Source organism: Pelobates fuscus, chromosome 8 (genome assembly GCF_036172605.1).
Source record: "Pelobates fuscus isolate aPelFus1 chromosome 8, aPelFus1.pri, whole genome shotgun sequence".
Taxonomy (NCBI): Eukaryota; Metazoa; Chordata; class Amphibia; order Anura; family Pelobatidae; genus Pelobates; species Pelobates fuscus.
In genome coordinates this window covers 31,048,045-31,069,141 of record NC_086324.1, presented here as the reverse complement: position 1 = coordinate 31,069,141, position 21,097 = coordinate 31,048,045, and the positions used below count along the sequence as shown (strand labels likewise).

Below are 21,097 nucleotides of genomic sequence, written 5' to 3'. Positions count from 1 at the left end.
GGCTATAAGCACTCAGCCGATACCATCAGCCAATAACAGCTGTCCTTTACTGCTCAGGCTAAAGCTTCCTCATTGGCCCAAGCAGCACAGAGGGGATGGGCTGCTGAGGACCCTCACATAGCATTAAACTATTTTAAAAGGTTTAACACCGAAAGGAACGATGAAATTGGTAAAGTGCCTATAGTTTCCCTTTAATAGCGTTCTTCAAGATTGTTATTCATTTTGAATTAGACTCTTACCAGTGGTCTCTATTTCATTGGGGCTGGTTACATAATTAGAGTAAGAAATGTAGATTCCAGTCTAGAGTTTAAGAACCAATGGGATATTCTCTGTGCTAATTACATAATAAACATTGATTGTAATGGAAAATGTAAAGGTCATCACAGACTTATATTCTCTGTGTAACCGTTTTGCAACAGTTTATTTTTTTATTTCATTAGGTTGGCTGAAAGCATTTTAATGTCTTGCAGCCACAATAACGTTGAAAATAAATGTTTTGTTTATGATGGTGTCTTTCTATTTAAAGGTTTTGTTGCGTCTGATATGACTTCTAGAAATTCCAGTACGCAGTTGTGGCTAATTACTCACTACCATGAGATGGGATCTCTCTACGACTACTTGCAGATCACCACTTTGGATACCGTGGGCTGTCTGCGGATTGTCTTGTCCATAGCCAGCGGCCTGGCTCATTTACATGTCGAAATATTTGGCACCCAAGGAAAGCCTGCCATTTCACACAGGGATCTTAAGAGCAAGAACATCCTCGTCAAAAAGAATGGACAGTGCTGCATTGCAGATTTAGGTACGTTGGCCTTCTCGTAGAATAGCATAGAAGTAATTATCCCAGAAAAACTCTGCTATTGTAATGGACACGATGGGTTTAAATTAAATGACAACAGAACTGCTTTTTAGAAGGGACACTTTAGGACATCAGGAGCGTGGAAGGTAAAAATGTAGTTCAGAACATTGCGGCATTCTTTATTAATATAGAACTGTATGATAAATAATGATACTGATGATATAATCACTCTGATTCCTCGCTGTCATTGGGCTTAGAACTTCTTAAATGGAATCCTCACAATTATCAAACTAGCACAGAAGTACACCAAAAGGTGCCCCAAAACAGCTGGAGAGTAGAATATTATATCTCTATCTGATACTGGTGGCAGGTGGAGGCCCTACATTTATGGTAGCAGTGGAACTGTTGGGAATGAGGTGAGTATACTGAAAACCGATGAAGTTCCTTTGCAAGGCAGGGGAAAAATAAAATTTTTGGTAAGTATACATCTCTTGTAAAATTTTGTTAAAGTTTAAAAATGGGCAACAGGTTCACCTTGATACTTTTTCTCTCTCCTCAAATACTCTCCAGCATTACAAAATAGCCTATACTGTTGGAAGAATTTAAAGGATCACTTTAGGGTCAGGAACACAAACATGTATTCCTGACCCTATAGTGTATATAGTAAAAATCTTACTGTATTCAAGCCTGATGCTGTAACTCTGCATGCTGTTAGACTCAGAAAAACTAGCAGTCTGCTGACATGTGGTAGCCTGATCCAATCACAGTGCTTCCCCATAGGATTGGCTGAGACTGACAAAGGGGCAGAGCCAGCATGATTCAAACAGCCCTGGCCAATCAGCATCTCCTCATAGAGATGAATTAAATCAATGAATCTCTATGAGGAAAGTTCAGTGTCTGCATGCAGAGGGAGGAGATACTGAATCACAGGATGCTGTGCACAGTGCTGCCCTGTGCTCTGCTGACAGCAGATCTGAGTGGATGGAGGCATGTTATGCCTCCATCAACTCCGAAGTCCCTCTGGTTCACTCTGAGTGACTGCAACTGGAGGTGTCCCTAGCTTTCAATGTAAACACTGTATTTTCTCAGAAAATACAGTGTTTACATGAGAGAGGCTGCAGGGAGCTATAGTTCTCACCTGAACAACCTCATTAAGCTGAACTTGTTCAGGTGACTATAGTGTCCCTTTAATATTGCATCAACGGAGCTCAGTAGCCATTGACGAATAAACATTCAGCCCTGGTGATTGTGCCATGGACCCTCCACGCTTACAGTGATGTGCCCTTGTATCAATTAGCTGAGAGCATTTTTATTACTTTTGAAAATTTGCAGATATTCCACTAGGTGGCGCCAGAATAACAAAAAAGAAAATTGAAGACTGAGAGGCCTGCTTTCTAAATACCTCCAGATCAGATTAATAATTAAATTGGGCAAGACATTGCAGCTGTGTGACTAGGGTGGGGAAAGCAGGAAGGGTTTGGAACAGAATCAAGTCTGTGGAAAAGAGTGGGGGGAAAAAGGAGAGATTTAGAGAAAACAAACTTGAAATCGGAGTATGTGCCTTCTACGCCAAAATAAACATCGCATGTTTCCTGTAACAAATATCTGTCATTGTTTTAACACTTCCAGTGTCCCCATCTTAAAGGGCCGTGTCATAGAATCAGACTGTAATGGAAAAGGAGATGTAGCTAACCAGTGCTGGTACTAGGGTTAATAAAGAGAGGTTAGACTGGCATTAAACAAAATGTCCTAAAAAAACATTGTCTTCAAACACCAGAACTAGATAGCGTACCACTTAAAATTGTTTTACAAACTGGTAGAACCCGTGTTAACAGGTTAATCTTAACGGGACACTCCACTGCATACATTAAAAAATATAATAATAAGAACTGTTTTTATAGCTATACACACAATGAAAACCTGCATGCATTTAAAAAATAAATTTTAATTGCGACTTTGGAAAAAAATACCTTGGCTAAGTAAAAAGAAAGTAACAGGACCGGTTGTCTGTTGACCAAATAAGCACTTTTTGTAGAATTAAAAAGGACACATTTTCTTCACACATAAAGCTTTGAGCTAAAGTGCTTCACGAGTCTGGAGTGTAACTTTAATACAGGGCTGGCTTTTCTATAAAAAAAAGAAAACATAATTACTCCGTTCATGCTGTTGATACAAAAGAATCTGAAAAACATTTTAATTTCCAGTTGTGCCTGAAAATAGGGATAAAAATACCTTTTTTAGCTCCTCCAAAATTAAATCATTAATCTGTAATTGTGCATATTTTATACACTTAAGTGATATCGTCACCAATAAAGCATCCAGACCAGTTTTTTTTTTTTTTTTATATATACCATGTAAACAATTTAGAAGTTAGTGGATTCCTTGAGAGGTAAATAAACACTGCAACACATAGGTGGATAGCTGCTCATGCACTTTAGCAGTGCTAAGCAACTTTCAGCACCCCAGGTATTTAGGACTACATCTCCCATAATACTCTTGCAGACGTATGCTGATAAAGTACCAGGGGAGATGTAGTCAACAAGCTCTGACGTGCCAAAGATTGGCTACCCCTGCCCTATAGAGTGGAACTGGGAGACATGTGCGTTGGTAAATTAGGAGTCCGAGATGAAACGAGTGGGGGTTCAAGGGGAAATGACAGATCAGGCTGGTTCTCTCCCTTCACTTATTAAATTACGTACTAAGACATGGATCTGAGTGGGTTAAGGAAAGATAATAGATTTTCTAATTTTTTTTTTTTCTTTTTTTTATCTTTTCTTTCAAAACAAATCCTTAACCAACCTCTATATAAGTAGGTGAAAATACCTTCTAGTAAAATTCGATTTAAAATAGTGTTTTTGAAGTTTCTAAATACAATTTTTTTGTTTTTTTGTTGTGTAGACTTTGCAAGGTTATAACTTATTACAAATAGAGTAGTTGTTGCAGATCTGAGGGCTATGGTAGTTCACTGTGTACACCTGCCTAATCCCAGTTCGAAATCTCTCCGTAGAGATTGGAGATTGAAAGTGTCTTCGATAACTTTATTTAAAATGGTGTCTCTCTGCAGGATCATTGTGCGATATTCTTGTGTCTACTTTCAGAATAAAAACAGATGGTCGCAAAAAATGTCCGTCATTTACGTAGTAATCTAGGTTGGGGAAAGACTCCTTTATAGCGTTCAGTCTGTAAACGCATCGTTTTATGCCAATGGGAAACTGTACTTCCTCTCCCCCCATTTAGGTAGCCAAATGAACTTTTTTTTTTTTTTTTTTATTATCAAGGACATGGCATTCAAAAATGTACAATACAAAGGTAGATTAACAGGGAGGGGGGATGCTGAAATCTGCTTTCTTCAGTCTTTTATGTTTGTTTTGGCTGTTCATTAAAATGACTTCACGGACCCCTGCTGGATCTCTGGATTGGCTGCCCCAAATAATATATAAGCCAGTGCCGTCTGGTTTTAAACCAATTGCTGTTAAGTTCCAAAGAGTTTTGAGTGCTGGTAGCTTTAGGAACTTTCAACCCCTGTGTTCCATATATACACATGTAGACAGAGGGCCAAGGCGTCCCTTCTTTACACAGTAACTTAGAGCCCAAGTAATTTTGTATTTTTAGAACAAAATATGCAAACTTAGGAATTGAGACCCAAAGAGCTAGGTGTGTAAAATGACTTGGTGTGAAGTATGCCTTTCCTTTCCTATATAACTGGTATCTTTAGTGCTTTTAGCACCGTTAATTACTGCATCTGGTTCTGTTCATACAACAGTGTCCCCAGTAGAGGGCAGAAGTTTTACTTTGCATGTGCCTCATGTATAATAGGATTTCTTTTTTTTTTTTGACATTCTTTATTTATAAAATTTTTTCAAAATAGGGAGGGAGACAGAAAAAAGAAAGGGGAGGGAGGGGGGGGGGAAGCACGGTATATTTTACATAATACATTACAGTTATGGACATCTTGATTGGCTATCTAAAGTTGAAAGCGGTTACCGCAATACCTTTACGGTTAATACCAAGTCAGCCTGGCCTGTTTGAGTGGCTACGCCAAGTACATCTGCTAAATCTGTAACATCAGAACGATGGACATCAAGCCTGCTTGTACTTTTCCTGAGGGGGTGGAGCCCCGCCAAGTAGCAGGCAAACGGCACGGAAAGCAGGCCGATCTGGGGTAGCAGAGGAGTGTGTACCCAGTTCTGGGTCGGGAGATGGAGGTCATCTGTCCTGGGAGAATACCTGGCTCGTAGAGAGGGCTGGGTTCTATTCGCTGAAAACCGTGTCCTAGGACGGGCACAGGGAAAAGGGGGGTGGAGGGAGGGGGGGGGGGGGAAAAGGGGGGGGGGCGGGAGGGGGGGGAAAGGAGAGGGGGGGGCAGAGCTGAGTCCGGGGCTATCACCCGGGGATGCGGAACACTACTGCAATTTCAATCGCCTATGTTATATTAATGGCAGAGTAGGCCGGTTAGGCCTGTCCATGGGCTATGTAGGACGTCCATGGAAACCACAGGAGTGCACATTTGTCTGAGCGGTCCTGCAGGGAAGCGGTCAACATTTCCATGTTGTGGATTTCTTCTACCTTGTCCACCCATTGTCTATATGTGGGCACTGCCTGGCTTTTCCAGAGCAGGGGGATGAGACTTTTCGCGGCAGAGAGCAGGTGTATCGTGAGCGTTTTCTTATACCTTTGAACCGACATGGCTGTGTGGTGCAAAAGCATTGGTAGCGGTTGCAGTGGGAGGTCCGGGTCTGCTATTTCGGTGATCTTAGAGTGTATCAGCCGCCAGAACGGGACAATGCGGGGGCAGTTCCACCAGATGTGGAGGGTAGTGCCCGGGGCAGAACCACATCTCCAGCATTCGCCAGAGGAAGTGCCAAACATACGTTGAAGCCTGTCAGGGGTTCTATACCATTGCGTGAGCAGTTTATAGCTCATTTCCTGAAACTTAGAACTAATAGAGCACTTGTGGGTTAGGATGAAGATTTTGTCCCACTCCTGGGCCGTCAGGTGTGTCCCTGTCTCTTTTTCCCATTTTTCGGTGTATCCTAGAGGGCTTTCGTTACCCAGTGCTTGTAACATAGTGTAGAGATACGATACGGCATGATCTAGGTGTTTCCTGTCTGTGCATAGGCGCTCGAAGTCCGTCAATGGTCTGTGTATGTGGTCTAAACCCTGGAGGCTCATGTAATAAGTCTTCACCTGGTGATAACGGAACCTATCCAGTGTAGTCGGACTCTGTGCCGTTGTCACGTCAGTCAGCGGTTTAAGGGCTCTGTCTCCCGTCCATTGTCGTAGATAGATCCAGTCCGTCTGTGCGAAATTTCGAAAAGCCGCGGGGGGAAGGCCTCCTGCTAGTCGCGGGTTGTAAGTTAGGGGCGTGAGTGGGTTCGGGGATGTAGTGAGTCGGTGTGCGTAACGCAGTGTGCACCAAACCTTAAGGGTGGCATCGATAAGTGGGTTGTGCGTCCGGAGTTCCGCGAACGTGAGGGATCCAAGCCACAGCCTGGCTGGGATCGTCCCTCCGGCCTGGCATACCTCCATGGGTACCCAACGTTTGGCCCCAGGGCGTGCATGCCAGTCCACAACCCTTTGTAGATGTGTAGCGCGGTAGTATTGCTGCATGGAGGGCAGCCCGGCACCCCCGGCCGATTTTGGCCTTTCTAATGTGGCTCTACGGATGCGGGAAGCGGAGCGTTTCCAGATGAAATTGCGTATTTCCCTCGTAAGAGTGCGGAAAAACGCTTGGGGGATCGCGACAGGTAGGGCCGCGAATAGGTACAACAGTCTAGGGAGGACATTCATTTTAAGTGCCTGGATGCGGCCAAACCAGGTGAGGTATTGTGGTGTCCAGCGGAGAAGGTCTTTTTGAATGGTCGTCAGGAGGGGTGGAAAGTTAGCTGTATACAATTGGGTCAAATCGCGTGTTAGCCAGGTGCCTAGGTATTTTAGTTTGGTAGGCTGCCAGGAAAAGGAGAACAGGCTTTTCAGGCGGTCGGCGAAACCGGTGTCATTAAGCAGTGGCATGGCTTCCGATTTATCAAGGTTGAGCTTGAGATTGGAAACTTGACGGTACTCGCGAAACGCCTGAAGAAGGTTAGGAATGGAGATCAGAGGTTGTTCAATAAAAAACAGCATGTCATCCGCGTAGGCGGCCAGTTTGTGTTCCTCCGCTCCCAGCGACACCCCTGTAATGCCCCCATCCTGTCTGACCGCCTCCAGGAATGGTTCTAGAGAGAGGGCAAACAGGAGGGGGGACAGGGGGCAACCCTGGCGAGTGCCGTTACTGATGGGGAATGATTGTGTGAGGGTCCCGTTGACTCTGATTCGCGCTGTCGGTGTCGTGTACAATGCCGACACCCAGGTGCACATTTGGGGGCCGAATCGAAAGTGTCGGAGGGTAGACGCGAGGTATGTCCAGTCTACTCGATCGAACGCCTTTTCGGCGTCCGTCGAAAGTAGGACAGTCTCTCTCCGCTCTGCTGTAACCGAGTGTATTATATTGAGTGCCCGTATCGTGTCGTCCCTGGCCTCCCTCCCAGCGATGAACCCTACCTGGTCAGGGTGGATCAGGTCCGGGAGAAGTGGGGAGATCCGTCGAGCTAGGGTCTTGGCAAAAAGTTTTAGGTCGCAATTCAACAAAGATATTGGGCGGTAACTCGAACAGTTAGTCGGGTCTTTCCCTGCTTTGGGGATTACCGTGATAGTAGCAGCTAAGGTGTCAGTGGGGAATTGCCCGCCTTCACGAATCGAGTTCAGCCCCAACAAAAGTTTTGGCAGGAGGGTGTCACTGTACGCGCGGAGGTACGCGATCGGTAGCCCGTCAGGACCGGGGGCCCTATGTGGCTTCATGAGTTTCAGTGTGCCTTTGAGTTCCTCAAGTGTTATGGGTTGCTCTAGGGCGTCTGATTGATCTAAGGTGAGTGTCTTGGAGATGTGTTTGGCGAGGTAGTCTGCGACCCTCTTCTGATGAGTTTGAGTGTCTGTCCCAGGCGTGGTCTGCGATCGGTTGTACAGGTCTCTGTAGTATGTCTGAAAGGCGTCAAGTATCCCGTCCGGTCGTCTCGTGCTACGTCGGTCGTGTGTGTTCATTTTGTGAATGTGGTGTGCCCTCCTCTTTGCCTGTAACATCTTCGCCAGAAGCCTACCGCTTTTATTGGAATGTTCATAAAAATACCTGGCAGATTTCGTTATAGTGTGCAATAGACCCTGGGAAAGGTGATCTCTAAGTTCTCTCCGTGCAGCTGTCAGTCGTAGGTAGTCGTCGTCATCTAACGTTTGTTTATGCTTGGCTTCCAGGTCAGACACTTTAGTCGTGAGGTCTGTGAGGTGTCTGCGCCGGTCTTTTTTGCGCTGTGTACAGAGGGCGATGTAATGACCCCGTATAACACATTTATGTGCCTCCCAGACCGTCAGGGGGGGGGTGTCGGGTCCCTCGTTCGTGTCAAAGTACTGTGTGATCGTTTGGAGCGTGGATGCACGGACGGCTACGTCGTTCAGTAAGGATACATTGAGTTTCCATTGTCTGTCTCTAGGTTTATGGAGGGGTGAGCTCGTGCGAACCTTAACCGGTGCATGGTCAGAGTGGGTCGTGAGTCCGATATGAGCATCGTGGAGTAGTGAGAGGAATTCCTGAGGCATGAATATATAGTCGATACGACTGTAGTTGCGATGTACATGGGAGAAGTGAGTATAGTCGCGACCGTCAGGATGTGCGGTCCTCCAACAGTCCACTAGGCCTAGGCTGTTCAACGCTCTAGCTGCGGTTCTAAGGCAGTGGGGGGGGATTGTGCTAGACCCGCGAGACGTGTCTCTGAGCGGGTCAAGGGGCATATTTAGATCGCCCGCGACCACCAAAAGGCCCTCCCTGAATTTACCGAGTTTTGTCAGAGTGCGGGAAAGGAAAGTGTGTTGTCCACGGTTGGGGCTATATATGCAGGCAAACGTGTATTTGTGGTCAGCAATAGTCCCCTTAACGAAAAGGAAGCGGCCCTCGGGATCAGGGAGAGTCTCCGTGTGGCTAAAAGGCACAGAATTCGCTATGAGTATCGCTACACCTGCTCTCTTAGACGACTGGTGGTTGGCATAGTAAGCCAGATTATAACGGTTATTTTCAAGTTTGGGCGCGTCAAGGCCCCTGAAGTGCGTCTCCTGCAGGAAAGCCACAGACACTCTCTCCGACCACATACGGCGTAGCAGGTGGGAGCGCTTCTCCGGTTGGTTGAGGCCCCCGGTGTTATTGGACCAAAAAGTGAGCAAGTCTGGTGTAAATTCTGTCCGCACCCCGGGGGAAGGGGGATCCATAGTTGGGGGGGGGGGGGGGTGGGGGGGGGGGGGGGGGGGAAGGGGGAAGGATCAAAGAGGTAAGGGGGAAAAGGCAACTAATGAACCTAGACCGGTAGGTGGTGTTCAGGAGACTATGAAGGTCTAGAGGGTCTCGCTGAACCCCGGTCCTATGTACAGGGAGAGGTCAGTTGCGGGAGGTGTGGGGAAGTCCGCTCCCGGAGGTTGTCGCGGTGAAGTGTGGGTAGTCAGCACTCATCATCCTCGGCACCCAACCCGCTATCTGCGGTTAGGTGTCAGGGATGTCACAGGTCGGGGGGGGGGGGAGACGAGTCTCGAGGCATTGTGGTGGGCGGGCCAGGGGGCGCCGCCGGCTGGAGGGGGCACATCTGTGGCGCAGTCATGAAGGTGGGAGGTGGTGGGGGGGGGGGGGGGGGGGGGGTCATCCACTTCATGATAGAGGTGAGACACAGCATATACCAAAAAAGCAATTAAAACATCCAACAATTACAGTCTACACTAGGATAGAGAGCTAAGCTTAACCCAAGGGGAGTCTCCGGGTTGACGTTGGGGGTGTGGAGGGGATCTGGGAGAGTGGTTTGGAAAAACATTGCAGAAACATAGTAATATTCGAAATCTGAGACAAGGCTGCAAGCTGACATTGGTGGTTTTAGTTATGTTCATAAAGATGCTAAGGGCAACCTGTGGGTAATTTAGGAATCACATCGCCTCTTGTAGAGCACTTGCGGGTGCGGTCCAATCTGCTCCGGTCGGACCCCAACAAGAGGCTAAACATGTGCGTGGGGAGTGTCAGGAACCCGGGTGTTACCACTTACACAAGCCATGGCGTCTCAGCGTGGCACGTGGACCTGGAGTACCAATGGCTACTCGGTGGGGACATATCCAGAATACACCAATTTAAGTGTAGAATGTCAGCGTGCAGCCTCACCATATTTAACAAATAAAAGAACAAAACGTTGCAGAAACCAAATACGTCTATCAAGCGCCCTGTAGGGAGCGTTAACATGTGGACCATCTAAACCACAGCATTGTCCTAAGTAGCCTGGGCCCATGCGAGGTCCGATTCTGACTGTGCGGGCAGCACGCAGAATGCGGGTAAGTCCGCGCGGGGCACACAACATGAACTGTATATTCCGTACTAGGGGGGTCGAGGTCGAAACTTATTGGCCTTCGCAATGGCTACGACTGTTAATGGGGGCAGGATAGTGAGTGCAGTGGTAGCGTGCGGGGGGGGAAAAAAGCAACCGCCCAGGTCTGGCTCACGGCATCACGTGGCGAGGGCCCCAAGTAGCAGGCTGTGTGTTATACAGATATTAACTACACCCGCCCCGGAGGGGGGGGCATATGGCTTCAAGCAGGCAAGGGCGGGGGGGGGGAGGGGGCGGTGCACTAAAGGTAGCAAGGGCATTGTAGGGGGAGCAGTGGGTGACTAGGCTGCCTGTTTCCTAATAAAAAATTTTTGTGTAATCCTAACTAACAGAGTGGAAAGCTGGGAACATGTAAATGCAATTGTAAATACAATAGAAAGATAAAGATGTTACTGTTACCGGGAGCAGGAACCATCACCCGCAGGGGTGTTTAACGTACAGGTTGCAGATATAAGCTCATGCCCACGGAGTTCAGGAATGTACGGCCCAGTCCCCCACCCCACAATGGCAGAAGTAAAGCGGATAGCTGTGCGCGGCCTGCCAAGCAAGCAGCACCCCATCCCCTGTGAGTCCCCAAGGTCCATGTTGCTAGGTGAGATTCCCGTCCTCGGCCCGGTCACTGGCGGCCTAGGACTGTGGATCATGTCCCCCTATATGTCGCAGAGTGGAGTCGTTAGGTGCCGGCAGGAAACAAAAGTCCTCGACTGTTAAGCGGGTGACTGTTCAAAGTAGTGGGCCATGGTCTATGAGGCAGGGGTTCAGTAGGAAAGCGGTAAGGTCTCATTCTTCCGGGCCCTCCGGGCCGCCACGGCGTTGCGGGGGGGGTGCAGCATGGCCCCCTGTGAGGTTCTCTGCTGCCGGGTAAGGTCCAGTGGGGCGAGCAGGCGGGAACTCGAGAATCCAGTTCGGGATATGTACATGCGGCAGTCCAGCAGACTGTAGAAATCGGGGCACATCATTGGGCCAGCGTAGCGTGTGCCAGCGGTTCTCGGTCCTAGCTTGTAGGCTGAACGGGAAACCCCATTTGTAGGGAATCCGTTTTTCGAGCAACATGTTCGTCAGGGGTTTCAGTGCCCGTCGGGCATCCAGCGTGAGAGTCGACAGGTCCTGGAACAGCCAAACCTGGGTTCCCATGTAGGTGATCGTGCGCTGGGCCCTGGCCGCCCTCATTATGGCTTCTTTCTGCGGGAACGAGGAAAGGCAACATATAACGTCTCTGGGTAGGCCGTCTCTCCTGGGGCCCCGTAGAGCTCTGTGGGCATGTTCCAGTGGAATGTCGGCCGGTGGGTCGTCGCCTAGCAGTTGCCTGAAAAGGCCAAGCAATAGATCGCGGGGAGACTCGTCGTCCGCCTCAGGGAGGCCTCTCACCCGTATATTGTTACGGCGGCCTCTGTTGTCCAGGTCTTCGACCTGTCTACGCATTTCAAGCAGGATATTCCCTTGGCGTGTCATCGCCAGGTCCGTGGCCTGCTGGTGGTGCGTTGAGTGGAGGCGGTGTTCCTCCAGGTCGGTCACCCTCTGTTCCAGGACTGTTAAGTCCCTACGCACCCCAGCAATCTCCTCTCGGATGATGGTGCGTAGTTCAGTGATCATGGCAGCTTTATCACCTCTCGTAAGCATGTTCGCCGAGATGAGAGCTAAATCCCTGGACATCTGGGTAAAGGCATCTGCATCTGGTGTTCTCTCCGCGGAACCGGTCGTGCTGCTGGCGCTTGGGGAAGGAGGGGAGGTAGGCGCCATCTTGTCTGCGCCTCGTGTGCCTCCAAGTTGTTGTGGGGTGGACATAAACTCGTCCATAGGACCCAAACGCAGGTTCGTGTGGGGTGTGGGAGGGTGGCGAGGGGTGTTCCGTCTGGGTTTCCCCATGTGGGTCGCGGGTTTTGCTCTGTAATCGGGCTTATGCGGGTTGGGGCCTGGGAGCGAGTGCAGCGTGCGACTTACTCCATGAGCGGTCAAGCCACGCCCCCAATAGGATTTCTTTTGAAGCGGAGACTGTAAAATTGTAACCAGCAAAGTGCCTTAGCACCATGCTTAACTCTTCAATGCACATTGACCACCAGTACAAAGTGAAATGTGGTGACAATACAAAAAATAACCACTGAAAAGGGAACCCGGTAATGTAAACGGGTATAACAATATTTTCCAGACACTTGTTTACCAACTCGCATCTTTAAATCGCCTATGAGGGCCCCTAGCTCTAATGTGGGGTGCACTTTCAGACCAATAAAGGCGGACACACCTCTTCTTGAACCTTCTCTTGCATGGCCACTAGGACAAGAACATTGGGAAAGATCTCGTAAATTGCCTTTAACGAGTATATAAAATAACACAAGTGAATATTCACATGAATAAGAGCCTCTTTCTTAGCTCGTACTTTGAAGCACAGAGAAGCCTGTTGTCCCCTTTGCGACCGGTTTGGTCATAAGCAAATTGCCAAGGACAATTTATTCTTGCATTTTTAAAGTTGCACAGACCCTTAAAAATAAACACAAACTAACCACATTTTTTTTTTTTTTTTTTAAATTCTTTATTTTTGTAGTGCTCAAATAACAATCGGGCCTGCGCTGCCACAACAGCAGGAGCAAGAACTAACCACATTTTTATAGTACAAGTGTCTGTACTATTTTAATAGTTACTAGAATATATTTGTTTCTCTGATACTCTGTCCATTTCTCTGGGTGAAAAAGACAAAAAAAATCACGAGTCTAGTTTTTCTGTTTGGGAAATTCTTTCCATGTTGCCTTTCTTTTATTCATTTATTTTAATAAATTTTTTTTTCTTCTTGCATCTACCACAACTTTGATTTTTCACTTGCGTACCCAGGTACTTCAGGTGGTCTTTGTCTTTTTAGCTACCAGATCATTATGCCCAGATACTTCACAAACGCTTGCTTACCCTGGTCTATGATTAGTGAGAAAGGAAAGAAATGCTTCTGCTTTTTCTTTTCTTATTTTTTTTTTTTTTCATGTTTGGTACAGCCAGCATTTCTTTAAAAAAAAAAAATTAAAATATATATATATTTTTTATTATTTAATTTGGAAGGTTTTTAGTACATAAATTATATTTGCTATACTGTATATATTTTGCTCTTTGCATACAAATAACGTATCCGATACTGTGTTGCTCTGCTTTATGGACTGTTGTTTACCCCATGCAATGTTTACCTTATTTTCCTAATTGGATATTTTTCATTTTTCCCCACAGGACTTGCAGTGATACATTCACAAACTACGAATCATTTAGATGTCGGAAACAATCCACGTGTAGGAACCAAACGCTATATGGCTCCTGAAGTTTTGGATGAGACCATCCAAGTAGACTGTTTTGACTCTTACAAGAGAGTCGATATTTATGCTTTTGGGCTAGTTCTTTGGGAAGTAGCGAGGCGCATGGTTAGCAATGGTAAGTGTTTTTTTGTTTTTTGTTTTTAATATATTGTGTGTGTGTGTATGTATGCATGTGTATATATTTCATATGGGTCTTAATGACTCTTCTTTTGTCTTGACATTCTTTGAATTGCTGGCTATTTTGAAATGCTATAAAATCGTCTATATCGCTGTTTTGGGCTTGAACTATTACCCAGTTTTAAGGCTCGTGTTGCTATGTTGTCTTGGTGTTTTCCTAGCTCAATGTCTTGGCCAGCTTGTGGTGGTGGGTTGGTGGGGGGAGTTAGTGCATCTGCTACGAGAGTGGCATTTAGTACGTGAAAAATAACATTTGAGTTCCTTGTTGTTTTTGACTCTTTTGGTTTGGAAAATTGCTTGCCTTTAACACTTTAAGCTCCACTTTGGGGTGCAGAAGGCTGACCTGTTATTTAACCCTCTGCTACAGTATGTTTCATTTTCTTCAGACGGACTTTAGCATTGAAAAAAAATATTAACAATTCTGGTTTGTGGAAGGAGCTAGAATAGTCATGTTTATGAAGGGAGGAGAATGAGCGAGAAATAATAATGTTCAAAAGTGTTTATTAAAGAAAAAGTAAATGGATTATTCTCTCTGATTCCAAGATCAGGGCTCAGGAAAAGGGAAAGATTTAGAAAAAGAAAATGTTCTCAATTTTTTTTTTTTTTTTTTTACACAAAGCCACCTATCCATAATTTTTAATCTATGTATGTGAATGCAATGGGCGTAGAATGACATTTAAAATAAATTGCATTTAAAAAAAACAAACCCAAAAACCCCACTGAACGCAGAGTTTAGAATATTTTTTTTATTATTTTTATCTACCATAGAAACCCAAAAAAGGTCTCTCTCAACATTTAGCATTTTTCATCTATAATTGCACTTGTTTTGCTTTGATAAATATCCACCCTAACATTTCCAGATTTGTGCCGAGTAATTGTACAGTTGCAGGAGGCTCAGTGCCTTACATAGATCAAGTCAACGGGTAAAATATTTTGTGCAGGATGTGACTATGCAACCCATACACTGGATGGAAACCTCGGTCCCCTTTCCCCTCCCTCACCACTCATACCCCTCCTAAAACAAAAAACACTCAAGACCTATAGGATGTGCCAAATAATGCATTCTGTGCAATGTATATTCAGTCACTTATTACACACATTCATTTCTGAGCAGGGTAAAGGCAATTTGGTTTCCAAATTCACAAATATCTTTAGTTCAAAGTTCAGCAGCAATCCAAAGCAAAGTTCATTGCTATCTTTTTCACCATCTCCTAGCAAAGTCCTACAGCTAAGAACGGGGACTCCGTAATATTCTGTTCAGCTTATGCAGAACATGGTATTCAAGTTGTGGCCTCATGCAGTTGGTGTTCAGGGCTCATCAGGGAAAAGTTTCACGGTGTTTATTTTTTTTTTAGTTTTTTTGAGGGGGGTTGTTCTCTTTAACGTAGTAGTTTGTTCAGAACACATATATAAAAATTAGATTTGTTTTCTTCTATACTGGATAACTAGTATTTATAAACCTAAACAACTGTAATTCTGGGTCCTTTATTATACAATAAATGGGAAGAAAATTTGTTTAGTTTTTTTGTGTTTCTATAATATTTTCCAAGCGAGTGCTCTGAGAGTCCTACCTTGTCCTACATTTTCTTCTTTGAACTTTTATGGCAGTGCCGTGTCTTTTGAACTTTGGCATACCTGAACGTTCTGTCCATTTTTTAGCCTTTGATAATACAGCACAGACATTATGCGTAACAGTCAGTCTCTCTCTGCGGAGAACTGGGACTTGTAATGTTTGTGTTTGTGTATGTGTGCGTGATCTTCCTCTGTTACTGAAGGATCGACCTGAAACTGCAGCAATCGCTGCAGCTATAAGTAATCATGCGCACGGTCACAGAGACAAGTATAGTCTTCTAAATGGTCCTTTAGAGGGGCCGGCACATCTGATCAAACCTTAAAAGAACAGTATAGGATCAGGAACACAAACCTGTATTCCTGACCCTATAGTGTTAAACTCATCATTTAGGGGACTTGCCCTCCCTTGGCCACCTTGTAGCAATTAAAACTCACCTTATTTACAGCGCCGTGCGGGTCTGCCAACGCTGGCCCCAACCTCGGTGACCTTATCAGAATTGACGGTTTTAAGTCAATTCAATGCTTTCCCATAGGGAAAGCATTGGATTGGCTAAAATCGGCCAGGAGTCGGGATGGTGGCAGGGGCAAACGCGTTTTGGCCAATCATTGAATCAGTGCATCTCTATGAGGAAAATTCGGCGTTTCTATGCAGAGCGTGGAGACTCTGAACGGCAGTGCTGCCTATTGTGCAGCACTGCCCCAGGAAGCGCCTCCAGTGGCCACTTGGAGGTGTCCCTGGAGGGGATGCATATAATGATTATACTCACCAGAACAACTACATTAAGACTATAGTGTCCCTTCAATAGTTTTGCAGTCAGTTGCATAAAACGTCACTCTACAATTGTACCAAAAGCTGCCCATTCATTGTGAACAAATAAGTTGGTAACTTAAAGGAGTTTCAGATTGCACAATGAGTCAGAGCTCCTCTTGCCTTCTTTTTATAAAGTTCCAGTTTATTCGCCCACGATGTACAATGGGTAGCCTATGAAAAAAAATCTTGACATAAATAATCAGGAGGTGACACAGGGCTTTCATTATCTACTGTTTATTTCTATATTCCCATGTATCTAAAAGCCATAATATAAAGTATACACAACATAATATCTTTCACCGCAACCTTTATTAATAAAGGGGGAAAAAAACAATTTTATTGCTTTTTATTTTTCCACTCCAAATAGCAAATTTTTCATCTCTGGTTATACATTAGCCAGAGTGGAAAATAAACAAACGTCAGAAATGAATGACAAATTGCCCTAGTTATCTCTTGATTTGTTGTGACATTTCATACCAAAGCATTCTCAATGATTATTTTATCCTGAAATTTTCTCGTTACACCATCTTTTACTCTTAAAGGGACCGTTTTAATTGGGTTGTATTGCAAAGCCTAGGATTCTTTTGCTCATGTGCATTAAAGGTATACTTTTTAAAAAACTTTAAAGTAAAATAGTATATTTATTACAGCCTTAGTAAACGTGCATGTATTTATAATGAGAAAGAGAATGCACACCAAAAAAAGTAATAAAATAATTTTTTGTGTTGTGTTTCTGCCCTATTAGGCTTGTGAGTACTTTTGGTAACTATTCTTGATTTTTGATTTATGTTTTGTGCCTATTTTTGTCACTTTAACTATAATTGTTTATTTTTGCCTGTTATCTGATATTGACTTATTAAACCAGGTTAAGTTACTATTGTGACTTTTTTTGGTGTGCATTCTTTTTCTTATTATAATTACTATTTATGTTGGTATTTGAGGGAATACCAGTGAGGATTAGCACCCAGATGGTTATGCTTTTTGCTAAATAGTCTCTCCATACTTTGTTTATTGTAAAACGTGCATGTATTAACACATCAGTACATCTCATGACTAAACCTTACTTTCTGGTGCAGAGTGGCTTTTTAAAGCAGTATTTGGTCAGAATCACAGTTTATCCGTTTAAAAACTGACCAAGTAATTCATAACAAGTTAGTTACATACAGGGGGCTACTGCAGGGTCTAGCAAACTATTGAGATAAGAAATGAGATAAGAACTTATAAATGCAACAGTATCTGCAATAAAGGAAGTGTAAATATTTGGATGACTTTTTACAGGAAGTGTAAGTCCCATGCAGGGAGGTGTGACTAGAGCTGCATAAATAAAGTGAATTAACTATTGAATGGTTGAGAAGTAAGCAGTGAGACTGTAGGGATATTATTTATACACCAAAACTGCTTCATTAAACTTAAATTGTTATAGTGACTATATTGTCCCTTTAAGTAGCCTGAAGAGTCCCTTGCATAGCAAAGAAAAAAGGATTGGGGCACACTTGAAACATGCATTCTACAGGAATGGTGCCGCCATAGTGACCAATATTGATACATGATACAGATTAAGTTACAGGGCACACATAATAATACACTAATCAGGCTACTTAAATTTGCCTTTCTAAGAAAACAAATATGGGGATTCAGTTCCACCATATGGCCACCATATGGCCATATTGGGCTAAGCCCACCACTACTTCACAGTACCCCAGTATCGGTGGGTCATACGAACTCCAAATGTGGGAGACAAATTAAATAGTGCTAAATAAGCTTAAGTGTATTAAGTTAATCGAATGTAAGAGCATTGTGTATACAAAATAAATGTGATAAAAGCAATTTAAAACCGTGTCAAAACCAAACAAAGTAAAGGAAACCGTTAAAGTTTAATTGTTTAGTTTTGACGCTGTTTTTAATTGCTTTTATCACATTCAGTTTGTATGCTCACAATGCTCTTACATTAGATTAACTTAATACACTTAAGGTTATTTAGCACTATTGAATTTGTCTCCCACATTTGGAGTTCGTGTAGGAAGCAACCGATATTGGGGTACTGTGACGTAGGCAACTGAAGTAGCCTGATAAGATTATTGGTATATTATTGTGTGCGTCGTAACTTAATTTGTATCATGTAGAGTCCCTTGAAACCACTTTATCTCATTGTCCCTGCCCCAATTAGCTCTGCAGTGTAAAACATTGCAGTTTTACAGAACTTAAAATGTTTACATTGCAATGTTAAAACTGCCTCTAGTGGCTGTCTACCAGCTCAACGCGCACTTGCATTAGGTTCCCCCTCGCAGTCGCAATGTCAGAAGAGGTGGAGCCATTGCCAAGGTACGTCGGTGCTGAAATGGCTAAGAAAGGGTAAAAAAGTTGTTGTATAGGTTTTTTTTTATATTTCAATTTTGTAAAATATGTAATCCTTTCATCGTTGCAACACTGGGATAATACAATAATGTTAGGAATACAAAGCTGTATTCATAACACTATAATGTTACTTTAATTTGTTTCCTGTGTGCGTTCTTTAAAAAAAAAAAAAAAAAAAAAAAAATAGGCAATAAAGCCTGCATGATTTAGAAAGGAAAAACATCATGTTAGTTACTGGAACTGACGAATTTATATGTCTGTTGTAAAAAGTACAACCAGCACATATCTTCGTAAATTCCTTTTTGTAAAACTGTGAATTGGTTGGCACGTGTGTTCCGGTTTGTGTTCTGTCTGTAGTAGTTGGAAAATTGTGTCAACTTCTCTCTTCTTCTGTCACAGGTATTGTTGAAGAATATAAACCTCCATTCTACGATGTAGTGCCTAACGACCCCAGCTTTGAAGATATGAAGAAGGTGGTCTGTGTGGATCAACAGAGGCCTAACATTCCCAACAGATGGTTTTCAGACCCAGTAAGTATTTGGTAATATATATATTATGACAAACCCTTATTTTGGCTCTGGTATTGTTTAGCCGTTAGAGAAACACACATTGATCCTGAATGCACAAAGGAATCCTCAGGGCAGCATAACAAATAATTGAAACAGTCATGTGTCCCATGAAGGCCCCTGTGTGTACCTTTTTATGAATAGGATGCTTGATTGGTTTAGTAAATCTGCTAACCTTTTTATAAGTAAATAACTGAATGAGTTTGGAATCTCCAAGTCAACCACTCCTCATACACAACGTATCAAAGAGGCAGTTTGTCAGATGTATAGATGGGAGTTATTTCTGGTCTATGCAAAGAGAGGTAAACCTATAGTACTAGTATTTTTTGAATGCTTTTTTTTTGTTTGTTTGTTTATTTGTCAGACTGTGCTTTAAAAAAGTAAATCTACAATGATAAATTGCAAAAACTGTCACAAACTCACAGACGGGTCTCACGATTTCCACAATACCTGCATTACTGGATCCTTAAAAAGCATTGTGAGTGGGTGCTTGCAACCTGTGGGAGGTCATAATGAATATGACAGACGGGATCTGCAGCCAAGTATATAATTTAATCTGTACATTTCCTATGAACAGAAACAAGGTTTTATGCATTTCTGAGTTCTAGTATATATCTTCTAGAAAATGTTTAGTGGCTAGCCTCATTGTCCTTTTTAATATGTCAGAGAGAGAGCTTAGTGGATGTGGCTCCAGCTGTGGTATCTATCTTGTGGTAGTTTGATTCCTGGCAAGATCACCCCCCCCTGTCATTTTTCTGAGGTCGATAAAATGACTGTAATTTAGTTGGATTAGAACATCTGGATGTCAGGGCGTACTTTAAACCTGCGTAAGCTAAAAGTAGGTTTTGTTTTTTCTTCTTTTGTTAAATAGTTTTGTTTATAATTTTTTTTGTTCATCGTAGTGTCTTGTTTTAGCTTGAGCTCACCCAATTTACTTACCACCTTTTACTTCTTCTTCCACCCCTCCCCGCAGAGTCTGACATCACTTGCGAAGTTAATGAAGGAATGCTGGTATCAAAATCCATCTGCACGACTCACAGCCTTGCGCATCAAAAAGACTTTAACCAAAATTGACAATTCCTTAGATAAACTGAAATCGGATTGTTGAAAGACTATCAACACTGCCATAATATTATCTGTGTATAGTTCATATAGGAAATACAAAAGACACCAAAAAAACAAACTACAAACACAAAAAAAAACGTGCTTGCCTGACGAGGTGTAGACTTTATGGTTAAAAACAAGTCTTTACACTTGCACCTGCCCTGTTTGAAGACAATCCTGCTTTGGAACCTGAAGCAATGGATATCCTAGTCCTTTAATAAACAGACTGGCTTCCAAGTTGAAGGGAAGAGCCGATTATTGCAAAGATTTGCATTTGAAGGAGCGCGGGAGATATTTCGGGACAGATCTGGGCATTAAAAGAAGACTTTGGAGGAACAAAAGACAATTCACGTCATGTACTCAGCTACTTCTATTATAAGAAACATTGAACTGACAAATTTCCCTGCAATATTGTGTGTGTGCTTCTACGTTCTCTTGCACTAAAAGGTTCTTTGCATTCCTTACTTGCACTGTTACTCTTGGGTTTTTAACGACAGGTGCCAAATATATTGTTGGCCGTGTATGGATCTGTTTGTTTTTTGTTTTATTTATTTTTTCGCCCCATCTCTTTTTGCTTTTATTTTAATATTTTTTCCCCTTTTAAATTACACAATATTTTTAATTTGGGGGTGGGCAGAGAAGAAAACGAAAACAAAAGCAAATGAAACTGAAATGTCCATGTCTGCTGCATTTTAAAATGTGTGCTGATGTTTACAATAATGCTGAACATTAGGAATTTAATTTTTTTTTTTGTCTACACAGAACCTAAATATTATTTATTCATTTGTGCGCTTAATGATTTTTAAAAAACAAACAAAAACCTAGACTTAAAGGTCCTCCGAGCACCATAACTACTGCAGCTTTTGTATTCCGTGTGTTGTATGGAAGCTTTCCCTGAAAACGTACCATACATCATTGCCATGACGGGGCTTTTTATCATTCTCTGTTGCCTGGACTTCACTTGCCTTCCCATCTGCATCCTATAGGTA

At 43.5% G+C, this 21,097-nt stretch overlaps 1 protein-coding gene across 1 annotated transcript in view; it reads left to right on the top strand.

Moving 5' to 3' along the window:
• The window catches only part of ACVR1 (activin A receptor type 1), a 72,853-nt gene extending 52,218 nt beyond the window's left edge, over nucleotides 1-20,635 (top strand). Inside the window, exons 7-10 of the mRNA XM_063429633.1 lie at nucleotides 527-802; nucleotides 13,441-13,638; nucleotides 18,838-18,968; nucleotides 19,978-20,635. Coding sequence (XP_063285703.1) covers nucleotides 527-802; nucleotides 13,441-13,638; nucleotides 18,838-18,968; nucleotides 19,978-20,112 — 740 coding nt within the window. The 3' untranslated portion in view covers nucleotides 20,113-20,635. The remainder of the gene's footprint in view (nucleotides 1-526; nucleotides 803-13,440; nucleotides 13,639-18,837; nucleotides 18,969-19,977) is intronic.
• The last annotated feature ends 462 nt before the right edge of the window (nucleotides 20,636-21,097 follow it).